We start from the raw sequence: 26,247 nt of genomic DNA, 5'->3' as shown, positions 1-26,247 counted from the left end.
TGGCAGAGTTGTGAGCACTAGTTAAGCCAGTCTGCCGCAAATCTCACCTTTGCTCAAGCAGCAAAAGCAGACTATGATTCTTATCAGGAGACTTTTAAAAGGTCCAGAGAGACATTGTTCCCCGTTTTACTCATTACTGAGAACAAAACAAAACTGTAAACTGTACGGAATTTACAGCGAAGTAGATTGCCACAAGTCCAAATTGTCATATTTCACACAGAAAACTGGCAGACTTTGATCAGTCTGTAAAACCTGATACAGAACTGTTTTTGCCAAAGCTCGCTGTACCATCTCCGACAACTTTACTACCCTAATTGGTTTTCATTTTGCAATGAAGGCTTTCCTGAAGCAGAGTCTTCTGCATTCTTTTAATATACACCACGGATGCTGACACAAGCCTTGTTCTTTTACAAGCTCCATGCTGGTTAGTACAGAGTTCCAGCTCCAGTAAGGCTGAGAGTAAAGAAATTCAAGCTGATTTTCTGCATGTTTAAAGAAACGGAAAGTTTTAAGTGTAAGACTAAAAACAAACAGGTCAAGTACTCTGACCTGACTTTTACTTTACACTCTGGTACATTCCACTAAAATGACCTCATAGAGGACAGCAAGCCTGGAAAGCAATAAAATCTGTCTCACTGGAGATGACTTTTCCATCAGCTCTCCGGCTTCATTGTTCAGGGCCGAGGTTCAAACGTGCTGTCTGTGACCCCTATGGCAACTCCAAGGATAGGGGCAATAGGTCGTAACAACTTACACTACTTACTGTAGGTATAAACTCTCACATTTTATACTCATAACATTATAGTCATTGCGGGCTAACTTTATAGCACTCTACAGGTTAAAGATTAGCTACCACATGCCAACAGTTTAGATGCACAGGAAAAGAGAGAAGATTACAAAGCAGTGAGGCTGTTATCTGTCAAAAGAATATTGAGAATGGGAATGCAAGAATCACTCTCAAAAACAACAATTCCTATAAAGTGTATTAAGTGTTTTTTGTTAACTTTTGTGAGCAAGAAGTATTAAAAGCAGGCACAAAAAACGTCAGGCTTCAAATCAAAATCTCATGGCACAGACATAGCATATTTCTAGTACTAGCCTTTGTTAACTTTACACAGACCGGCAAGAACATTCTGTTCTTGAGAATTTTTAGGCATTTTAAATTTTTTTATCTACAAAAATGTCTATATTATCCCTGCAACCTACTGCCACTGTTATGACCAAAACTGATATATCACAGCATAGTGTGCATGGACCACATGTATTTTTTCTTGCCTACCTTTAAACAAACAGAAAGTAGAACTTGAGACATATTTTTTTGCATGTTTGCTTATTCACAAAATACATTGACATTAACAACTGCCACTGACATGTTTACAATGCATGAGTGTAGGTCTGGTTTCAAATGTGGGGGGAACACAGTGAAGTCAGGGGTTCTTTTACCACAGGAAAAAAGAAAGAAAAAAACATGTGATTGCTGTTTACTGTATGTATTTACATTTATGTTTGCCTTTATACTAATGTTGACTTTCAGGCTGTGTAAATTCTATATTATAAATGCACTAACTCTACTGAATATCACTAGGAGCACTGTTGTTTACTTCTCTTGCTTTCACTGAAAGTTAAATTCTAGCATTATTTTAGGAATCTGATGTAAGATCACAATGTCATAAGTCAAACAATTTTTTTTAAACCAGACACATGTGGTGGAGGGAAAAGTAGTTTTTTCCACACTGAACAGTGTTTTTCTTCTGCTCTGGGTAGTGTCTGAAACGCTTCCTCACCGAGGTTTGCTTTGCTTTGGACTGGTGTGTCAGTCCATGGTGTTTTGCATGTGGAAGAAGAAAAGGCACATGCAAAGGAAAAGGAACAGCCAGTCAGACAGCTCATTCTCAGCGATTTCCTCTGACTCTAACTCAGCATGCTGAATATGTCAAACAGCTACTGATAGGGACCATCTAAAGCCAACAATGTTGGACAGACTACAAAAACTACAAGTGATTGTCAGTCAAATGTGGCCAAACTGACTGTCAGCTTGATGTGTAAGAATCCTTACCTCAAAGGAAAAGAGGAAGCTGGGTTTAAGAATGCTTAATAAATCAGGTTGCTACAGAGAGTTGGCAATAACAGGTTATTTAAGTGCCTGGGAATACACTGACTGTGGTTTGTGAAGTAGCTGTAAAACATACAGTAGATAATAATTCATTTATATCACAATAGGGATATTCAGCCAGTGTAGAGGATTGTGTAAGGTTTGATGGCAGAGGTCCAACATTATCTGCGTAATATATAGACATAAGCAGAGAGGATGCAAACTTTGGACTGAATCTAGAGTCAGTAAATTAGCCAATCTGGCCTTGTGCCTAATCACATTAAAGATAAATCTGCTGTAAACATTTAAGGTTGTATGTTGATATAACACTCAACACCATTTACATCATCTGGGCAGACTGGACAGACAGACTAGTGTAATAATGTCTGTCTGGGGCTTTGGCCTTTTAATATGTAATGCTTAGCCCGGCCAGTGGAAATAGCTGACTAAATACTGGCAAAACTGTCAAGACTAAATATTTGCTTGAGGTACATGGACGTTATGACAGACAAACATTAGGTAACTGTTGTTATTCTCTTTTTATTTGAGGTATTTAGACAGAGAGGTAATTTAAAATGAGCATAATGCTCAGAACTTAACATAATCTTCAAGGTAAAGGGTCTCCAGTTGTTTTCTCTGTAATTGAGTAACTCGGTAATTAACAGACTGTGTTCTTCTTCTCTACAAATGGGGCTATAATCAAGTATGGCATCTACCATAAATAGCCACACAAATGAGAGCTAAGGCTTGATTAAGTGTCTGACTACAGCAATGTGCAGAACAAAAAAGCTTTTGAGTGAATATTTAGCAAACCACTACCTTAAGATCATCCAGGCAGGGGTACAGGAACGGGGCTTTTGGAAAAGAAATCTGCCTGATTGCGCTGGAGGAACAGCTAATGTTATAAAGTTTTACTGATGAGACAATTCAATCGACAGGCACCCTATTGTTCCAAAGTGAAACTGGCTGCCAGTTTTACGAAGGGAAACCAATAAAATGTTTCATTTGAATGGTGTTACCGGATGAATGTAACTTTTGAATAGTTTCAGCAGGCATTTTATGTCCCATCGTCGAGTCCTCACCAATGACATGTGACATTAACGATCTGTCAAATGGACAATAATTATGACTAAGTGCTCTGCCACGTGGAGGAAATTAAACAATTGACACTCTCAAATGGGCGCTGCACACACCCATCTGCAGGGAGCCAGTGGCACAGAGGTTTCAGTAGTGAACAGTGCACGCTTCAGATTTGACCCCAGTTTCACATTATGTCTTACACAGATGAACATGCATTTGCCAGGGGCTCCAACCAGGAAAGTTGGGGGGAATCAGGATAACTTTCCCAGGCCTTCATTCAAGTGGAACCCAAACAATCAATTACTGCTGTAGTTTTGTCCATGCATCTTCTCTATTCAGCTCAATGATCTAACCAGGTAAATAAAATCCAAGGGTCATCTCTTTCATAATCATGGCTGGAACCGAAGAGGTGGAACTGAAAGACCAGCTTACGTGTACAGAAAGTTTCCAAGGTACATTTCCAAACTAAACAGACAAAGATTGCTGGTGTTCAAAGTGGGAGTGCAGAGCTGGTCTTCTGTTGTAGTCTGACCTTACAGTACAAAGAGCCTGCAGACACTCTGCCAAATTATGAGCTCAACACTGGCCTCTGTGAGCAGCTTGCGCTGAGAGGATACTAACTGTACACATGTGTTTGTTCAGAAGTGTGGGACTATTAAGCTTGTCTAGTTTTCTGATGTGGTCCAGGAAATGCCTCACTGCTCCACTTAAGCCATGTTTAGGTTATAGCTGTAAACATTTTGCAGCCAGATGGTATAAGACCCTTATAAAAATCTTTCCGAAGGCATCTACTCATTAACTATATAACTTGAAATCATATAACGTCACTGTAAGCTGTAGAATCTAATAAACTAAGGAAGATATCGTCAGTTCTCCATCAATAGATCATTTCTGAAAGTCTGATGATATTTAATTATTGTTTCAGTCTCCAGCAGACATTGATTCTTTTAATGAATGATCCGTGAAAGATCGAAATAATTCTCTACTTTGGCAGCTGAATGCAGGCGCAACACAATTTGCAACACATTATCTCGTGCAGTGGAAAATACAACTCCCATTCTGTGGTTCCTTTGGTTTTCTCCTGTGAAATTGGGGGTCTGTCTTTGGAGTAAGGGCAGGGAGCATGCTTTAATCTGGAAAATATTACTGGGGGTGGAAGAACATGGGAAACAATAACACAAGGAGGAATCCTCTTCCATCCTCTGGGCTCTGTTATTGGGAGATATGCTTTAGTCTGCAATTTTAGCTCACCACAACTACCCGCTTGGCCCCCATTTTCTGCTACTCTTTTTCCACCTCCCTGTAAAGTGGGGTTTTTGTCTGGGGGTGACCCATGAAGTAGAATGACTGGAAAGCGGCACAGGAAAAGGGCTAATCCATCAGGTAACGGTTTGGGAATTCAGCACTACAATAACTTGGCTTTGCAGTCGTTTCAAAGATGAATGTTCATTCGGCTTTGAGCCTTCAGGTGATTCTACCATCCTTCTACCAGCAGAGTTGTAATAGATGACACTGATGTGTTATGAGGTTTTGCCGTCCTGCATGGAAAGCCCCGTGGTCAGTCAAGGACTTCCTCTTCACACATGGAGAAGTAATCAAAACACAGAGGCAAATGGAGCAAGTAGGTCTTCCTTCAAAGCAGAATGATTCCCTTCTGTTTTTGACATTGAAACAGCCAAAGCCCTCCGGCGACTGATTAACTACTGTTTTCACAGAGGAAACCATAACAAATGATTTGTAAGCTGTTGTCTAACAAAGATCACCTCAGGGACAGTAAATGGAACATCTAATCTGCATTCTCTTCCTACTGAGATGAATTATGTAAAACACCTCATAAAAAAGGTGAGGCTACTGACGGTGGAAAGTTGTACTACAAAACAATTCAAAACAGTCCCGTCTTTAATGTCTTCATGGAAATTATTGAATGCCAGTTGATTGTTTGCATATTTGTGGATGTGGCACAGTCACGAAGGTCCTTACAAGTTTAACAGAGGTGATTTGTGCTGCAAATCTGCATATGAGGGAAGTCTGGTTCTGGTAGGCCTATTTTAGGAAGCTACTGTGCACTAAGGTGGCAGAAAAGTACTAAAACAAAACTTTGCTTATTTGAGCAAGAAGGATCCAAGACAAACAGTCTGAAGCTTCAAAGTATAGCTCTACTGGCTGTGTGGTCTGTTTCTCCCTATGTAACCATATTATACTCATAAAATCTCTTACATACGGCCTTCTAAAGTACACTGAACATTTAGGTCACTTGATTCACAAATAATACTGAACAAAAATGCTGGCCGGGTGTCCATGCATGAATAATTCTTGGACGGTTACTGCAAGAAGCATGTTGATGCATGTCAATATTATAACCTGGTTAGAATAACTTGGATAAACTTGAAGTCTACCTCAAAACTTAATTAAGACATCACTTATTCCAAAATTAAATGCATAGTTAAGATTGCATTTTGATGTCAGCAAAAATGGCTATTTTTTAGTGCCAGTATTGAGTTTGTTTTCCCTCTACTATATCAAAAGGACCATTTGCACATGCAGTGAAGGTAGCTGGCAGCTGAGCCTTCTGTAAATTGATACAGGTTGCTCATTCAGTCTGAGAGGGATACCATACTTGGAACAAGAATGTTATGAACATTAGCTTAGTCATAGAAACAGGTATACTCAGTCATAGAGTCTCATATTAACAACTTAACCTTAACTGGTGTATGACCAACTGCCAGTTTTAGGATTTCAGGATCAAAGGAATTTATTGAGCATTGAGCATTTTACAACAAATTTCATCCGGGAGGGATTCCATTGCTCTTACCAATGAATTACATTCATACAGAACTGACAGTGCTAGGACTAAATCAACTATTTGTCTATCATTTGAGGTCAAATTACCATATTGTAGATGTGAATTACAATGAGAGTCTACAGCCATGCTAGTGGCTCTATGTGCCTGTAGAGAGAGTGACTTGAGCTCAATGCTAATGTCGCTAACGAGCATGCTAACAAGCTCACAATGACAATGCTAACATGCTGATGTTTACCATCTTAGTTTAGGATGTTAGCATGCTAATATTGCTAATTAGCACTAGTACAGCCAAAGCTAATGGGAATGTCTGAATTGGAGAAGGAGGTTGCGCTTCAACAATGAGATTATCAGTGGAGTGCTAAACCCAAGATCCAGTGAGCATGTTCCAAAAATATAAAAAGGTAGCACATCTCAAATTTTCTTTTCAAGGAGGACAAAATAATAACATTTCACTTGTTTATTTAGCTCACATTACAATAGAAAAACGCTTACGCGTTTCGTCCCAGAGCCTTCTTCCAATGGGAATGTGATTAGTTTAGCAAATATTTAGTCTTAAACCAAAGTTGTGTACAAAATTAAACTTTGACCTGATGATAATGCTAGGTGAAAAGTCAGGTGATTGCAAAAGTCCCCCCTCATCCTAAGGGGGACATGAATATCTGTAGCCTAACAAATCCATAGTTGTTAAGCCAACCTCATAGTGACGCAGCAGAAAAACTGTGATAAAATCATTAGGATTCATCCTCTGGCAACCATGAATGTCTATACAAAATTTCATGGCAATCCATTCAATTCAAATAGGCCAACTACTATCCATAAAACCATGCTGCTAGCATGGCTCAAAACTTTACTTGTGCATCATGCTTCATTTGAAATCTGAATTTCATGAACTAATATATCGTTACAGAACAAACTTGTCCAATTCCCCATGCTCAGAGAGACGCAGCCTAGAAATGCTGGCCCCTTTTGTTCAGATTGTGCATCGAACCCAAAATCCACTGCATGCCAGTCACTTGTTTAATGGTGTGTTTATATGATCCCCATCAACTTGTTAAATGTGGAAATATCATGTGAGCATGTTGTATTTGCCAGGTGTTTGTATTCAGGTGGTCAGCAATCACTGGTAAATATATTAGATGAAAGAGACCAATTAAAAAAGGCATAAAATCCACTGTTATTGTTGGAGGCCTGAATATGTTGTTAATCACTACACAGGATGTTACATCATTTAAACAGTTATACTTCTGCTTTCTTAATATTAATCTGTGATATTTTCCACTGTATAATAGATGATTATTTTTCTTATACAGTTATTTTCATAGTATTACATTAAGTTGAGGTATTGAGGAATTTGCCAACATTTGCCGCTGGGATTAAGTGTTTTGTCAGCTGTTCGAGGTCAATGATCCAGTTGACAACTTGAAAATGTCTGATTTCACAAGTTGTCAAAGCCTATCAAATGCACATCAGTCTTGGTCTGTATGGTGGCAGGAACTCATGGTAGTGGGTATTTGGGAAGAAGGCATTGGCTCAGCCTGCCAGCATTCAGTCCCCAAAAGCTTCACAAAAATAGTTTGTTAAATGCCACACAGCAATGGCCTTTGTTGGTTTTATTTTATTTATTTGTCTCCGTGGGTAACAAATTGAAGGGAAAACCTGAATAATGTGTGTAAAATCACAGTCTCAACCCTACTGAACGCTTATGGTTGATTTTGGACCACCGTGTTAGACAGCACTCCACACCTTCATCAAAACACCTGCATAATCTATGCAGAGGAACACTGAAGCTATTCTGGAGGCTTATGTTGGCTCAACACCCTTAGTGATGTTTTTTTTCCACCCAATACCAGTACACTAAAAAGCCAGGGGCTAAAAGGAATATATTAAAAGGTGTGTTGTAATCCTGAGCCAATTAACAGAGTAACTGATTAGCCTAATATATTTAAAGTCTTTGCAAAACAGTTAAGATTTATTGTTCACATGCAGCAGATTCAATATTTATGGCACGGTCACACAAACACATGGTTTGTTGTAACACGGAGATGGAAAAGGCCACACTTGACTGAATTTGGTCACATAAACTGGAGCGAGTACTCCCTGGGAGTTTCAGGTCAATGGCTTTCACTTGGAAACCTGCTCATTAAGTGAGATTTTTTAAAAATAAAAAGCAAAGATGGATAAAATTGAGAACAAAAGACACAATTCACGGATCAGTTTTGATTAGTGTATTTCCCTTGTTCATTACATAAAGTACTCAAAGATGCCAGGAATCAGATTTTTGATGAAAGCAAGACAAAAGATTCATCCCACCATGCTGTTCTTTTAGAATCATACTGATTGGGGTGCTAAAATTTCAAGTCAAGAGTGACCTATTCTATTTGATGCTAATTGGCAAAGAGAATGATTCTATTATGCGCAGTGGATGCTTTTTATATGCCTTTTATCTATGGAATATTGAATACAGGTGTGCTTGAAACTAAAGTTTTATACTTAGTGTTGTAGATCCTTACTGAAAGTGAAGTTTGGATGTACAGTCTTGCGTTTACATCTGTCATGTATACTATTTACAATAAGGTGATAAAGCAAAATGTAATCACTGCACAAAAATCATTTCGGAAAATGTTAAGTGATACCTATACTAGTCCAAGACCAGTCCTCATACATAATGGAAGTATTATTTTTGCACTGCTGTACTTCCTATTGGTTTCCTCACACAGGAAATTATCAAACAGAACTGCTCACACAGGCCTGAGAGTCTATAGAGTCCCATTAAGAACAAAGACATACTGTATTCTCTGATGAGATTATTTGCACCAAAATTTCTCAGTTTAGGTTTTCAACACTTACACTATTCAAATTTTGCAGACTATTTATGATGTCCAGAAATTTATGGTGTCTTCCAAACAATGCCTCTCTAATGCTACTTGGGTCAGTTTCAGGCAGTCTGGTATAGCACTATAGTAAGAGTGTTAAAAGTTGGGCTGAGCTGTGGGCTTGGGGGTGTCCCTGCTGCCATCAGTAATTCCATAAAACAGCAGGGAAATGAGCTATGGTCTACCCTGAGCCGGGGTGCCGTGACAATCATTCCCTAGGTTGTCCTTTCCCCAGGACATCAGTCATTAAAGCTAGCAGACCTAAACCTAAATATACAGCTACAGAATGCACCTTGTTCTCCACAGGCCAGTGGCTGACAACAGAGAGAAAGAGGCTCCAGTTCCTGCACTGACCTGACTTTACTCCATTTCATACCTTACTTGGAGGATGACTTGTTCAAAAATTATATTTTTGCCTAATAAATGTCCATGAAGATTTGATGGTGCCAAAAAGATGACATTATAAGAATGACTCCTTCTGCTATAAAAACAAACCTGTCACATAAACATGTGGGATGACCATATTCACATAACGGAGCCATTAGCTCCAAGTGTGACACGCAGATTCAAACTTTCTCTGCTAAGGATGCCCTGTTGGCATCGTAATTTAATGTATTTGTATCACAATTTCAGAACATAGTGTACCAAGAACATTAGGCACCTAGTGGGCAGTACATATTGCATTGAATTTGTCATACGCAGTAGTCTCTACAGTTCAACAGTTTTGTAGGGACTTCTTTGTATTTGCACAAGCGATGGTCATTGAGCAGAAAAAGTAGGTCAAATATGCTGCTGACATAATCCACACAGAGAGTCACAAACTTTGCTGAAAGCTGAGTTTTTTGAAACCTGAACTCTACTACTGACAGCCCTGCCGATGATTGAGCCATACATGTTTTCCATGAAAACTCCGGGACTCTCCTGTATTACTACTCTTTCCTCCCGAGTCTATGACAGGCCATAAGGCTGCCACCCTTGAAATTCAGTCATGTATAATACCCATATAGAACGATAATATTTTCAAGTGTTTCCTATATAAAACAGGCCTTTATTTGTTTTTCTATCCTGCTTCCATGGATCCCAAATCACAGCACCTGTTAAGAAGCCTTTACCTAGCAAGTATGTTCCTTTGGATTCTTTCCAAATGATGTAAAGAAGGCTGTCTTGTAAAACATGTCTGGAAACCATACGGTAAATCTTTGGCATTCCTGACAAATAGGTACTGTAACCTTGATCTTTAAATTCCATGGTACAAGGCATGATGTCAAATGTAATATATGTAGGACACTGAGCTGATTTAATGCTTGTTAACAAACAAGCTGCAAAAGGATGAACAGGAAAATACTCTGAATCTGTAGTATCTCCACAAATACCGGTTAGTCACATACTGCATATGGCCAAATCTGCTTAATGCTGTTTGCAGATCCAGCACTATTAGCAATAAATTGTTAAAATCACTGTGTGATTTACGTTGTGTGAATTTCAGAGGAGGCCACACAGGCTGCTCATGCTTTCAGCATCAGACTAATGGAGTCTGAATGAAATCCTTTTCCTCTGAATTCTCACACGTTCCATATTTACTGGTCTCATTTGGTGGTTTCTGCAACAGTTGGGGTGAGCTTGACAAAATCCTGAGCCAGTCCCATTCTTTCCACTCAGATCATAAAACTCAAAATTTTCCTCCCAACAGAACAGTCCTTGTAGGTCTAGCCACCAGGCACAGTGCGTCCTACACAGCAAGGCCATGGAATAATTAAGCTAACTCTTTCCATGCCACATCACAGAAGAATATAATAATATATTGATTATTTGTTACAGTATAGCCACACAGAATAAATGTGGGAAAAAAAGGCCAATTACAGCAATGATTTACAAAAGTGATTTCACATTTTGAAGAGGCTTGTCAATCAAACATGCAAAACAAACAGCAAGCAACAGTAGGCCAGGGGTGGCAAGGTCAATATAGGTCACCAGAGAACCATCCATCATGGCTGGCAGACAGGGAGACATGCTGGCCTTGTACATACCCGTGTTTAAACAAAGGTCACTATGGTGGTCTCACACAGTTAGGCACTCATATTAGGTACCCACTGACAACCAAAACACAATCTTGTTGTAATGGTCACACGGAGTGAGTTGAATATTGTGGGACATATATCTCAAAAGTGAATTATAGCTTTAGTAGTATGAACAGTCTTCATAGCCAGTAAAAGGCAGAGAGGAACAACACTGCCAGCAAACATTTCAAACTTTTCAACAAATTGGCTTTGGAAATGCAGAGGGAGGAAGGGAGGATAGAAATGCATTCAACACGTTTGTTAGACCTCAAGGATACTCACAATGCGTTTTGGTGAGTAATAGTAGCTAGCCTAGATATTATTAAGGTCAGGGATGGCAAACTATGATTTACTGAATATCTTTATTCATTTTATCATTTTGTACTATCTACCCAATTCTGATCAGGCTTTTATGATTTTATGATATTTTCTTACCACTCAGGTGAACCCTGTTCGTCATAGTGAAGTTGAAATTTGTCCAACAGTACGTTATGTTCTTATTCAACTGGTAACAAATTGTACTCAAAACAGAAGCTTTACTCCTTTTAATACCAGATGAACTGGTAAACGACCAGACACCTTTCTCAACATGCTCATTCATTCACCGACATAGAAACCCATCTGTGAAACATTTCCAACATGAATCCACTTTCCATGAGCTCCCCCGTGGTGCAAGCAGCTTTAAAATGCATTGATTGGTTACTATTTCAATATGGGAGGAACATTTTCCCCCTGACATTTTTATGATCCTATGTTCCTCCACCTGCTGAGGATTAGAGATGGAAAGAGAACTAATCATTGCACCAACACCGTGGTTTTGGATGAGACCCAATGAGTCACTCAAACACTCAACAAGATTCAAAAGCAGCTCGACTTCCCGGCCGCTGAGTAAGAGCGCCATTCATCAGTTAGCCACAAAGTCAGCTGCAGTTGTCATTTAATAGAGGAAAGAGCATAAGAATAGCAAGAACAATTGAAAAATACTGTGCCAGTTCTGTATAACATGTGATGCATGGGAGTTAGTGTTGCTTTGATCAAAAGTCTCTTTAAGGGATTAACTTGTCAAATATGTGACCGGTCCTTCAGTCTGGCTTAATCTTAGATGTTATGAAATAAATTTGTCCAGTTCTTTCTGCTCAAGGACCTTCTGCCAGGAACTTTGTCTCATAAACCTGGTTGCACATTTTCGCTGTGTGATCAGGGGAAACATTTAGACAGTTCTATTCATTTTAGGAAGAAATGGAATCAACGTGGAAGAAATCGATGGCTGGCTGCCTTCAAATATCAAACCACACATGGTCTGAACAAAGAAATCATACATTGATACATGAAACAAATATATTCCTTCATGTAATATCCACAAGGACTATGTTTACTGTAGTGATGAGGCTCTTCATTATACATGTTTAATTCTTGGAAACTGCAGCCAGCTGTTGTTTTCACTGCAGCTGGTTGAATCTTCAGCACTTTGTAATTTACAATATTTTCTTTCAGTTACGTTATTATGTTATGCCCTGAGGATGTTCCAGCAACTGCCATTAGAAAGGTTAAATTCTACCCATTGCAAATAGCTTTTCAAATCTTTGGTTAATAGTGCATGGGAACTAAGTGGAAGTATGATTGTTTCATGATTGGAGGATTCCTTGATAAAAAACACATGAATGCAAACTGTATAGCAGTCTGGATTTTAGAGAACACTTTAAAACAATACCATGGAAAATACTGTTTGTATATATAAATAGTTGCACACTGTATGACTTCAACTATTGACTCGTGAACATTTGGAAATTTTAAGTTGCCTTTTAACAGCTTAATAAATGGCTAATCGTGTAATTGCATAGTATTTCACACCTTCATTAAAGTGATAAAGCTGAAATATTGGTACAAAGTAAATAAGTGGTGCAGTAAATAGAGACATGCAACTCATTCTCATTCACTCATTCTTTCCTTTTACTATTTTATATACATCCCAACATTTTTAGAGTTTATTGTTAACACACATAAAAGTTAGTCACCATCTGTAACATATTTATTGTTTATACAGCACAGGGGAGAATCACAAATCCTGTTCACTGTAAAACAAACTCTATAGCCAAACATAGACATTTATTACACACAAAGCCACAATAAAACATTGAGGTGATTGTTTGCACAGTCTTTTGGGATATACTGTAGCCTATGAGAAACTGTAGCTCGACAAGCTGCCTAATTTTTAGTCTGGCTAGTATCTTGGCTCTAGTGATAGAAGTCAGTTGGTCTGTCACTTGGTCAGGTCCACCACTTCCAGACTGCAATTTCTCATCAACTACTGGATGGATTGCCATAAAATGTTGCAAAGACATTCATGATGCCCAGAGGATGAATCCTAGTGACTTTGGTGATCACCTGATTTTTCCTCTACATGAGGTTGGCATGTGGTTTCAAGTGAAATGTCTCAACAACTGTTGGATGAATTGGTACAGACATTCTTTACCCCATCAGTATAAATTGTAATCACTGTAGTGATCCACTGACTTTTGATCTAGTGCCACCATCAGGTCAAAATTTCACTTTGACCAATACTTTGGTTTATGATGCTAATTTATTATATCGTGATAATGCCCTCGACATGTATAATCTTGATTACAAGAGATTGTGACCAAATACCTGCAAAACTACTACTACTACTACTACCACCACTACAAAACTAATAACTTTACCATCAGCCCCCACTGTACTTTGTGTTTTGTGTAGTAAATGTTAGCATGTTAACATGCTAAACTAAGATGGTGAAGATGGTAAACACATCAGCTTAGAATTGTCATTGTCATGTGAGCATCCTGACGTTAGCATTTAGCTCAAAGCACCACTGTACCTAATTACAATGTCACAGAGCTGCTAGCATGGCTGCAGGCACTCAAGCCCAATTCAAGGTTGACACATCTGTGTACGCGGACAGCTGGAGACTTGCACACAGACAGCAGACATGCACACGCTTCTATACATACTATAATCGTGGGTCTGCAACTGCAGACACATTCCACACATGTGCACTAGAAAACAAGGTGGTGACCTCATAACAGCAAGAGGAAGAGTTTGGTGTATCTGGCTGAACAACAAAAAAAAGTTGTAAGAAGAAAATTGTGTGTGACAGCTTAATGAGAATAGGACCAAGGAAGGGGAATACATTATAAACATACAACACACGAAACAAGTGTCCAGTATGCTTTTCTAGCATATCAGCAGTCAGTGCGGGTACTTTCGAGTAAACTATTAAATATTAAGTAACCTCAGTGGAAAAATGAAACCAAATGACAACATTATTGGCTGGGCAAAAACTATATTACGCTCATTGAAAACAGAAAGACAACACAAAAACAACAGCCAACAGCCAAGGCAACAGTATCCAAAGCCAAGTCTTAGCTTGAGAAATTTATAGAGCATTAGCAGGACTGTCCACACTCTAACATGACAATGTGTTTCATATCCACTTGTCTAATAAGCACATGGACTCAAGTGAGTACACATCTGCCTTTGAAGTTATTACGTAATTATCGCCTAGCAAGATGTAGTTCAAGTGTGCTGCTCTACACAGAGAGATCCAGCAAGATTTAGACATCTCACCTTCAGGATATAAACCAGGGTCAGCAGTTGCTCACCAAGACCTGGTCTAAGTCAAACACCTGAATCTGCTTCCTATCTGTCAGCCTCTTTCCGTCTCTCTCGGGCCAAGTGTTCATTCATGCCTAATTAGGATCTGATCAGTGTAACATCAGTAAAACCATCCAGTCCCAGCCAGAAATAGTGGTAGTGGTGGTGAACCAGTGGCCAGGGGGCAGGGGGTTGGAAATTTGAGTAGTTTGTGTGTGTGTGTGTGTGTGTGTGTGTGTGTGTGTGTGTGTGTGTATGTGTGTATGTGTGTGTGTGTGTGTGTGTGTTGGGCTTGTGTTGTGTATGCTTGTGGATCTCTTTTGTGCCATAGGGAGGAGGGGTGGAGAAAGAAGGCTGTTGCTTTAAACAAGAATGTGTTCATTTTAAGGGAGAGGGGGAGGCCCTGAGCTCAATTTGTCGGCCTACTGAAACACTGCTAGAGGATTTTTCATCATTTAAAAGCACCAAGGAGGGGGAGAGAGAGAGAGAGAGAGAGAGAGAGAGAGAGAGGTGCAGTTGAGAGAGACAGCCTCTTAGAGCTGTGAGGCAGAAGTGATGGATTCAGCCCACAAAAAAGTGACAGTCTTTTCCTAACGGGCCACAGGCAGTACACAACCTGCCCTGGACTCTCACCATTTATCAGGAAACTACCTCCAACATCTAACTAGAGTTACAATTATTGTCTCTTGACAGTGTTTAAACTTTTTCTAATTGGATTTTTGGAACAATCTCCTAAATGTTTACTGAAGAGTTTCTGACAAGTTGAACCTCTGTTGGGCTAATGACAGTCTTTTAAATCATAGGCTTTAAAACACGTCTACCTCTCCACTGCTGGAATGGACTAAGGTGACAAAGAGTGAGTAACTAGACGGGCAGAGCGTTGAAGGGGGAGAGGAGGACGCAGGGGTGCAGCCGTCACACTTGGGATGACTTTCTACCTGGAGAAACTTCAATCAACTCTGCTGTAGGAGGGCAAGGCAACTGAGGGAGCCTCATCAATACTCTACAATTATCTCGTAAGAATTGTGCAACTTTTGACTTATCTGTTTTATTTATTGGTTCATTAACAAGGACAGTGCACGTTAATGCACTTTTGCGTTGTTAAATCATTTGTAACACATACAAAGCGAGTGAGCTCAGAACGAGTCAGCCCAGTGATATTTCTCCTTTCAATCTCCTGCACTTCACATAATGTCTTATCTTAAATTCAGCAGGCGTCATGCAGCATCTATTGTCCGACTCTCTGTTTGTTACCGAAGGGTTACTCTACTCGCTGATGACTAACCAGACAGATGACTCTGATAGACTCGGTCGAGGGGGGTTAATTCAGCGCAGGGTGATGCTGGAGAGCGGGCTCTCTACACTAAGTGCTTCTTCACTACTGATAAAAAAACACTCAGCTTGTCAAAACACAAGACCCTAAAGATGTAAAAAGAAGGCACGTGGGCGGTGAAGATGGTGCGTAGAAGATGATAACAACAAGAGCCTTGTATACATGCTGTCATAAGATATTTCTTTTCTAGCATCTAAAAAGCACTATTCACTTCTAAAAAGGAAATAAGACAACCTGACTATGTCAAGCAGTCTGCAGCTTCAGGATGTTCCCCTGGGCTCAAGAGGACAGTGAAGCAGGCACTTGAATCCTGTCTTTGTTTCTGTTGCCAGGGTAGTGTTTGGATAAGGGGGCTTTGAGGTAGAATGCTGGAACTTATCGAAACAATTCGTGAGACCCCCTGCCTCCCTGTCAGATTCAGATCACAAGTGAGGTACGGAAGAACGCACCAAGAGGCAAGAGACACAGAACGAAACCTAGAATTGAACTAAAACCTGAACTCTCCTGCTCCATGGAGAGTCAAAACAAATACTGTCCTTTAACATCAAACTGAGCCGGTAGTTGAGGCTAATCATGTTCTAAATGTCATGTTACGCGCTTACAAGGATAACATGCTTGAGGAAAAAATTAGGTCACTCTCAAGGTAATGTAATAGTGAAGATTACCATGAGCAAATTGAATTTGACTCTGATCCAACACATATTGGGTATCATGCAGGAGACTCTGCCAGTTCTCAGTAGAGTTGACGCTAATTTGAACATGCAGTACAAAGCCGTCCTGCAAAGTGCCCACTTCTTTTCAGCTACTGACAAATGAGGTGTTGTGTAGTTGTGTTGTGATCTCCTGTTGCAGATGATGATGATGATGTGATTATGAAGCATTCACATAGAAAGTAGGACACCGCAAATGAAATGGGTCAGTACTCAGTAGATGCAGTATGGTTTGTAGGTGCGGCGGGCATAAGGGATGTAGTGGTCCTGCATCTTGAAGGTCTAGCTTTCTCCCTTCTGCCACTGCCATTGACTCTCCATGTGTGTATGGCAGCTCACTCTAATGAGGTGACGAAGAATGTGAGGAATGCCATGCTCATGCTGAAATGAGAGGGGCTGGGGTGAGAGACATCAACCAGTCTGAGAGAGGCTGCCCACCTTCTAATTAATATGTGCTGAGCATTACCAAAAGGCTGGAGCGCAGCACTGGTCAGAGGCACACTGACCTAACCGCTGCACCCACCTATCACACTTGATTTAACATTGAGTAAAGGAGTCGTGTAAACACAGACTTACCACCTGAAGACAGTAAAACCAAAACATTTTAGTGTGAAGCAGACTTGAAGGAATTACTCAAGGGGAGCTGCCAATCAAATTAGGATAGAGTGGTTATTCACTGCACCTCTGTCATTCGTCTTTAGGCCCTGAGCAGTGTAGACATATATGACACTTCTCAACACCAGTTAATCATTGCAGCTATTGGCCAGTCAATAGCAGCCTGTTAAAGTGAACTGATGTTAGTACAATAATGAGCTGTGGCGGCTGTTAACAGTGAAGAAGGAGGAGGAGGTTCTCTGTTGTTCCCTCTGGCAGACTGCGGATGGGTTAATAACAGGCTGTCTCTGGCGGGGCAGATGGGACTCTCTCCGGTCCCTGGGACTGAGCCGAGCCCAGCAAGTGTTGTTATTTGAAAACACGCATTAACGGAAAAAATACTCACAGACACGCACATACCGCATACACTCACACAAACACACATTTCATCACAAGCTGCAGACATTTTTCCCCTCAGCTTTGAAGTGTAGTGAAGCCTAGAGCAGGAGATTCCGGGCTAACGATGTCCAACATGGGACTCCTCCGCAGCAGGGGCAAATCACACAGCATTTCTCAGAGACAGAGCTCATGTTCCAGGGGGAGAAACCGCAGGAGCCACTAGCCAAATACAGTCATCAGCACATTACAAGGGACAGGCTCTGGGCTGCTTTACTATCTTGGTATGAGCTTACTTGTAAGCTATTCCTGATTCATTCAGGACTCGATCTATTTGACTATAAGATTATTTTCAGTGATAATTGAAAATAAGTTTTTCTTTGCATAGTGTAAAGAATATTTATGACCCTACATTCACATCAATCAGCATTTGCCAAAGTGACGTCATACAGCCAGGCTTTGTTAGCAGGATTAGTACTATGAAAGACCTCATACTGTGCTGTCAGAAGACAGTTTCATGGTAAATGAAACAGAAACAACACTCCTCTTTGAGGGTTTTTTTTAATTCATAACAGATCTTACGTTCTTCTTTACTGTAGGTGATTTTTTTCTTGTAAAGGTAAACTATAATATCAATAAGACTGACTTGTTACACAAGTGTCTTTTCTATGTACATTTTTTTTTTTTTTTTTCAGTTAGAAGGTGTTTACACATTCTATTCTAGACAGATAAAACCAGAAGGGTCGAATGTGCCAAGGGTCATGTTCTTGGAGAGCGCTGCATTTCTCTTCTCCATGTCTCCAACCTAATGTGCTGGCAGCACGCCCAGATTAACAAGACAAAAACAGTTCTGCTCTCTTCCCAATCTTTGCTGAACATTATTTGGTAGGTTATCTTTCACACAGTGATGAGCTAAAACAATTGTGGGAGGGGAGTACACGGGCGACCCTTACAGGGCTCTTCAAACTCAAGCCAATATAGGCCTCTCCATAATGCTTTCTGATTAGACAGGCCCCTTCTGACTCTTGGGAGGTGTTACACAGGACCCCTCTGTAATCCAATATGCAGCAGCTTTCAATTAAGGTGCCCCGGGAGTTCAAGGCCTTGTTATCCTTACACAGGAGTTACATTCTCCTCACACTCTCCTCAGTGGCATCTGCTCCGCTTTTAATAACAGCACATCATCTCCAAAAACTGCCTGCACTTATTTTTCTAATAAATGTCTACACTTTGGATTGTAGGGCAAACAGCTAGGCATCTAATTTTCATTTTCTTCTAAGGAAAGTAATAAGCTGTGCATGATGGGCCATTTATGGAGAAAGCAGAATTTGAACTTGAGACTGAACTAAAGAGGTAATACCTCAGATGTTATCATATTTAGCATGCTAGATGGCTAAAGAGAGCATTTAGTCAAACAGTCAAAACAGAAACAGACATAAAAAAAAGGATATAATAATAAATTATGACTATGACAATGCTCTTTCAGTGTCTGAATGTAACTTATTTCCCTCTTTTGGTAAGGGTTATTGGAAAGGACTGATGCAACAAAATCAATATTTAAAACAGTTTCATGAATAGCATCATCCGGTAGTGTATCAAATTTTCCATAAGCAAAGATGTCCAGGCCTGCAGAGAGGAGCAGATAGGAGTGTTTCTGTCTGTCAAGGACTAACAGTGGCAGTCACCCAAAGAGAACCGGAGCCAGGACTGCAAACTAAGCTAAACACACTCCCCTAACACCAATCTATCTGACTACAGAGATCAGCACATCATTAGACAAAAGAAATATTTTTCTTCGGGGCAGAGAGGGGATTAGTAACATCCAAACAGCATGTACTGTGTACATTTGATAGCAGAAAATGGATTTAAACAAACTGGGATAGCCAGATGTATTTAGTGAGTTACACATAAAAGCCACTGGGAAAAACAGCAGTGTGTGTTCATGCCAGTATTGATGCAGTATGAACAATGTACAAACCGTGAGATTCTTGATTTATATACATGAATATATGCGTTTCCTATCATGGAAAGTCACAGCAGCCATTGGGGTGCTCAGCGGGGCAAGTGGGCAATTTCCCTGCAGATCTAATCTTATACAGTAGCCCATATTTTCGGAGCTTTAATGGCCTGCAGACGTGCCTAGGTTGAGATGTGTGTGCTCGAGGCTGCCTGCCTGATCGTGACAGGTAATGGAGGATAGGACTAGTGTACCCTGATGGGCAGCGTGCTTCTGGTCTCAATCAGTATAGATGTGAAGGACTCCATTGATGTCCTGTCAAAATGAGCATGGAGCCCGATCCTGAGGGCTTGTAACTACAATAGTAAGGGAAAAAATAAGTTAAAGCATGCTCACTGGCTACAGACAGAAGCGAGTCAAAAGTGAGTCAGTGATAACATTTCTCTACAATACGATCATGTTCTCTATTTTCTTCTCCTCAGGCTTTGGTGAGTTGAAAAAAGTCATGGAGCCCCGTTCAATGGTCCTGCTGGGGCTCCTTCTAGTTTATGGACTAGTCTGTGGTGTCCACCAGACTCAGGGGAGTCCGTCCGACAACAGCCGTGGCAGGGAAAGGGCCCAAGAATTTCAGAGTAGTGATGATGGACTAGAGAAAGAGTTTCTCTATACAAGAAGGAGCAAACGTGCTCCAGCTGACCAACCACAGGACAAGTGCTCTTACACTTTCATTGTGCCCCAACAAAAAGTGACAGGAGCTATATGTGTCAACTCCAAGGAGCCAGAGGCCATGCTGGAGAATCGGGTCAACAAGCAGGAGCTAGAGCTGCTAAATGTGGAGCTACAGAAACAGAAGAGGCAGATTGAGACCCTTCAGCAATTGGTAGAGGTGGATGGAGGCATCGTCAATGAGGTCAAGCTTCTGAGGAAGGAGAGCCGAAACATGAACTCCAGAGTCACCCAGTTGTACATGCAGTTGCTCCATGAGATCATCAGGAAGAGAGACAATGCCCTAGAGTTGGCTCAGATGGAGAACAAGATCCTGAACCAAACCTCTGAGATGCAACAGCTAACCAGTCGATACAAAGACCTAGAGCACAAGTACCAGCACCTGGCCTCTCTGGCCACTAACCAATCAGCTCTTATTGTCCTGTTGGAAGAGCAGTGCCAGAGTCGTCCTCCCCCCCGTCATGTCCCTGTCCCCCAGCCGCGGCCTCAGCCACCTCCACCATCACCACCTCTCAACAAGCCTTACCAGCCACCAGTCCTTCCACGTGCTAACAACCCAATCAGCAACGAGATCCAGAGCGACCAGAAGTCTCTACCACCTGTCCTTCCAACGATGCCTGCTGGCACACACAGCCCGTCCACCACTGATAAGCCCTCTGGTGAGTCTAACAAAGTCCATTTCTATTTTTCTATTTTTGACGCATTCTTTCCAAACACACCAGTTGCCATCACTAATCCTGGTCACAAACAAAGTATTGTGTGTTTGACGTAGCTACTGTATATTTTAACTTCTGAATCATTAATCATATAACAACACCAAGCATGCATTCTTCCAGTCATAGCAAATTTAAATAAGTTCTATTCAAGTCCCACACATTCCCAAATGGCTCTCGGTGAGCACAGAAACGCTGTTGTCTACAGCCTTTTGGAGATGCATATCATGTAATTGCCATGATTCAACCCACACAACAACACAAAGTATATTAGCGAGGTAAATACATGTGCCTAAATGGATAGTTGGATCCGAGCCCAATGTTCTCTTGAACACATGTTAGTTGAGGATAAAGCTTTAAAATTGATGTGAAGGCTGTTTTTGTGGTATCAGTTCCAGTGAATAATCTATTGCCATTCCCTTTCATTAGAAGACGTCTGTTTTAAAATGGTGGAAAAAAGAACAAATCATTCCCAACATGACTACTTGGAGGTTTTTCCATTGATATTTTGTGTGATTGCTTGCCATTTTCACTAAGCTACATGTGAACAGTAGCCTTTGTATGGAATGTTTGAAAGGAGGCAAGTAATTTCCTGCCCACAGCCACGCAACTAACACCCTAAAAGTTACATAAACCCTTAACACGAAGAGAGAACTCCACACAATGCAGGAATAGAGGGAAGAAGAGAGAATCTTGACAGGAATGAGCAACGGAGAGAGACAAAGGGATGGAGTTTTAAAAAAGGGGGGCGGAGGGGTTGAAATACGAACAGAAAGAGATACTGAGAGTCAATGATGTCATTTGTTCCATCTGCACCAGGCAAGAATCAGTCATATGTTCCACCAAAGCAGCAGACTTTATCAGGCAGAACAGGGCAGGGCAGGGCAGCTCTCTGGCTTGTATCTGCTCAACAGAGACATTCCTGAGAGTAAATGGATGGCACAGAGTGGGTAGAGAGAGATATCACCACAGAATAATTAAACAAAACCAAAAACAACCTTTTTACCAACGGAAGAACTTCTTGCTGATCACATAATTAAAACATTTTACTGTTATATGCTTGGATTGTCAGCTGAGCAAGACCTTTTAACATATGTACAATAACTAAGGTGCTTTGTTTTGTCTTCCATATACTTCTTCTGTAATTTTCAGAATTTATCTTGCAAACTGTTGACGCTCCCCACCTCTACGTCTCTGTGTGACCCCCTAATGTATTCTTTTTGCATTTGTCTTCGTTGTGTCCGAGCACTTTGTAGACTGGGCCAGTTGGAAAACCATACAAGTGTGAAATCTTGAGAATTTAAACACTTTCACAGCCAATTGAAACAGGGGAGACAGTTGACCCATTAGTGTTTTTCCATATCTACTGGGGTCAGAAATTTAGGGCGCAATCATAATGGCACAGAGGAACATTAGTTTTCACCGATTTGCACCATAAAATCTAATAAAATAACCTGAGCGTGCACAGAACCTACAAAGCCTTTGAAGCATGAATTCTGCTACTGCTGAATACAGTAGGGTTGATACTGCATTACTTTATGGTCGCTCTTCTTAGACAAACTGTCAAATTAGGCCTTTTTTTCAGCTGCAAACAGATAACACATGTTTATAAGCATACAGTAGAGGCTATCATGTTACTTCACATAACTTATTATAATACTGGAAAAAAAATCTAGCAGACTTCTTGGCAACGGAGTGCAGCTTATGACAAGGTTTTACAAGCTGTTCTTAAACTAATTTAGTTCCGACAATCCACATGATCTAAGGCCTAGATGGGTATGCCTCCACTGAAAATGATGTGTCTGTCTAATATAAAACACAGAAACCTAAGTGAAAGTAAGTAAAATAATAGCCCTGCACTGTAAAGCATTACAGATGATCGAAAGTTTTTGCTACTGTTTCATCATTCAATAGTCAGGATTCCCTTTGCCCTCATGCCAGTGTTTCTTTTGGCTGCACAGCCTGTAGCCATTTCCCTTCTGAGAGGAGCAGCCAAAGTCAATTTTACTGTTAAAATGAGAAGCGCTCCTGTTGAAAAATGGGATTCCCTATGTCAAGAGTATAAAAACTCTCTGTGGTACCATTTCCTTTTGTTAATTTTTGAGACACTGTTGTACTAAAGGGTATAGCAGGGGTTTAATGGACAGAATTTTACATGCTTTACAAGTTGCCTTATTTTCTACTCAGGTCCATTTAAGGATTGTCTGCAGGCTCTGGAAGATGGCCACACTAACAGTGGCATGTACCTGGTGAAGCCAGAGAATGCCAACCGACTTATGCAGGTGTGGTGTGACCAGAGACACGACCCAGGTGGCTGGACCGTGATCCAGAGGAGGGTGGACGGCTCTGTCAACTTTTTCAGGAACTGGGAGACATACAAGGTGCAACAACCTCACACCAAATCAAGGACCTCATAGTTTAGAGGGAAACTGGTGGCTTATGTAGGTTGTTATGACACTGACCAGATGTGAACAAGTAATGAATAGGTAATTGTTAAGCTTTCAGAGTGTTTAAAGTAGTACCTGTTTGAATCACTGCCACAGCCTTATGACTCATTAATTCCAGCTACATCTGTTGGTCTTTGTGAGGTGATTTCACATGAAAAAAAGAATGTTGTAATACTGGACTTAAATGTCACAAGAGTTGTTTGTGTAAACATTTCTGATGCTCAGGAAAAACCTTATTTTCTAAATACTACGTCAAAAGTTGACTGTTTGCCAACAATTCACAGAGGCCCTGATTAAATCTTAGCTAAGTGCAACAATAGAGATCTTTCCAAGACTTTTGCGAAAGCCTTTAAACCACACGAGATCTGAAATTACATTTGTATGCTCATCAGAAGGGGTGTTTCCATGATTCAAAGCATGTGTATGTTAGGGAATACCACAAACCAACTCAAAGTATGACCAGAGCCATAACAAAGCAGTAAGACAGCATCCAGTATGTCGGATTTCTATATGCATGGTATCCTGCTGTGTTTCAATAAGAAAATAATAGTGGAAATCTGGACACCCGATGCTAGCCATAAACTTGACTCAGAGGGTCCATTTATTATAATGTTCCTTGGCGATAAACAACCCCACAGAAGAGCTAAAGTCATAATTACCTCCAGAGCATAACCAGTGACCCTGAATCATCCACCAGACATCCAAACTAAATGTTCAAAGAGCATTCAGAGAGGATTTTCTAATTAAACCAATAATGTTTTCTTTCTTATCGTTGCACTTCACAGCAAGGTTTTGGCAATATTGACGGCGAGTACTGGCTAGGTCTGGAGAACATCTACTGGCTGACTAACCAGGCAAACTACAAACTGCTGGTCACGCTAGAAGACTGGTCCGGCAGGAAGGTGTTTGCTGAGTATGCCAGCTTCAGAGTGGAGCCTGAAGCTGACTTCTACAAGCTACGGGTGGGTCGTTACCATGGCAACGCTGGTGACTCCCTCACCTGGCATAACGGCAAACAGTTCACAACACTGGACAGAGACCATGATGCCTATACAGGTAGAAATCATAACGTTACAAAGTGCTCAAATGAAATGTCTGCAATCCAAAAGCAATTTATGGTTGTGTACACACTGTGACTGTCTTTTTGTGTTTTTTTTTTAAATCTTTCTAGGTAATTGTGCCCACTACCAGAAGGGAGGCTGGTGGTACAACTCTTGTGCCCATTCTAACTTGAATGGAGTTTGGTACAGAGGAGGACACTATCGTAGCCGCTACCAAGATGGAGTCTACTGGGCTGAGTTCAGAGGAGGAGCCTATTCTTTAAAGAAAGTGGTCATGATGATCCGTCCAAACCCAAACACCTTCCACTAGGCATCAAAACAACAAATGCCATATCTCTCACAAAACAAAAAACTTTACAGGTTCTAAAATCCATGTCATCACCACCATACCAAGCCAGGTGACTAAAAGGAAGACGATGTTGAAAGTGCAATATCAAAACATCAGGCCAATATTTTGGTACCTCCTGACAAAGAATTTGTGCACTGTTATCTAGCTGTCTGTACCATTTTCCCTTTTACATATGACTCAGTAAAGATGTGCTCATTGCTCAGGAGTTGTGTACACTGTCTCTGGATACTGATAGTGCCTTATTTTGATCTGTGTGAGATAGAAAATGACATTTTAATTTGACATGAAAATGACAGATTACAATCATTCAATTATGTAGCTTTGAGGTAGGAACCCTACAATATGTATTTAGTATATACTGTATGTATAGTACTTTGCAGTTACAAGCAAATGACGATGACACAGGAAACGTATCCAAAGTGACTGTCTTTTAATTTCATTCTAAATACATTTTTTTTCAAAATGTGTAATTTATAGGAACATTTGCAGGCTTTCTACAGGGCTGATATTCTGGTCAATTATAATAAAATATACTATACAAAATATTGACATTTTCTTTTCTAACATAAAACCCACAGTTTTGCAAATACAAATCGTAACTGTCAATACCAATACTTGACTTTATGAACTGTTTGTTTATGCAACATTTAAGATCTACCAAAAGTTTGAAGAGATACTCTCTCTTCAAAGTCCTGTTTTTGTTGTTTTTTTTAAGTACTTGTTTTGAAATCATCCATTGCTTGAACAGGTATCAACCAATTTGCTTGTATGAATCAAGCACTGTATTTACTGTATAAATTTAGTGGTTTGTTGATGTCAATAGAGCCAACACATTGCGTTTGTACATAAGATATTTGTAATATAATGTATTAAAACCTATTATGTCATTATTAAGTTGCAATAAAACATGTACAGCTAATGTCTCTTTCTTATGTGCCTCTAGTTAACAAGCAGTCACAACAACCGACTCTAAGGTAACTGAACTATTTTCTACACTGACACAACATTGATATAAATATATCAAGGAAACTGAAATGAATCAACCTTAAGAGTGTTTATGACTGCATGTCATGTTTGGATTTCAATAAAAAGTTTACACAGATCTCTGTCAAGACATCTTGACATTGGCCATGTGGACATAGCCTGTAATAAACATATCAGGTTTATAGCAGTGTTTTATTAAAACAAGTCTACAGATCCATTAGCAGCTCTGTGACACTGTACTTAGATACGCTAAATGCTGCCGTCAGCATGGCAATGTGCTCACAATTAATTAGCACTAAACACAAAGTATAGCTGAGGCTGATGGAAATATTATAAGTATTTCAGTATTTCAGTTCTTTTACATATGACGGTATAAACTGTGTAAATATTGTGCCAACTCTACCAATTTACTGTGAGGACATTACTCATGGTAGTAAACTCA

At 40.2% G+C, this 26,247-nt stretch overlaps 1 protein-coding gene across 1 annotated transcript; it reads left to right on the top strand.

Annotated features, from left to right (window-relative positions):
- The first annotated feature begins 15,069 nt into the window (after positions 1-15,069).
- On the top strand, positions 15,070-25,692 carry angptl2b (angiopoietin-like 2b). Its single transcript, XM_042421547.1, has 5 exons — positions 15,070-15,551; positions 20,008-20,910; positions 23,152-23,345; positions 24,197-24,467; positions 24,583-25,692. Exons 2-5 carry the CDS (start codon positions 20,031-20,033, stop codon positions 24,780-24,782), a joined length of 1,545 nt encoding a protein of 514 aa, XP_042277481.1. The 5' UTR covers positions 15,070-15,551; positions 20,008-20,030; the 3' UTR covers positions 24,783-25,692.
- Positions 25,693-26,247: the final 555 nt, after the last annotated feature.

Source organism: Thunnus maccoyii, chromosome 9 (assembly GCF_910596095.1).
Source record: "Thunnus maccoyii chromosome 9, fThuMac1.1, whole genome shotgun sequence".
NCBI lineage: Eukaryota > Metazoa > Chordata > Actinopteri > Scombriformes > Scombridae > Thunnus > Thunnus maccoyii.
Note: the sequence above shows the minus strand (reverse complement) of the source record. Positions and strands in the feature narration are given on the sequence as shown.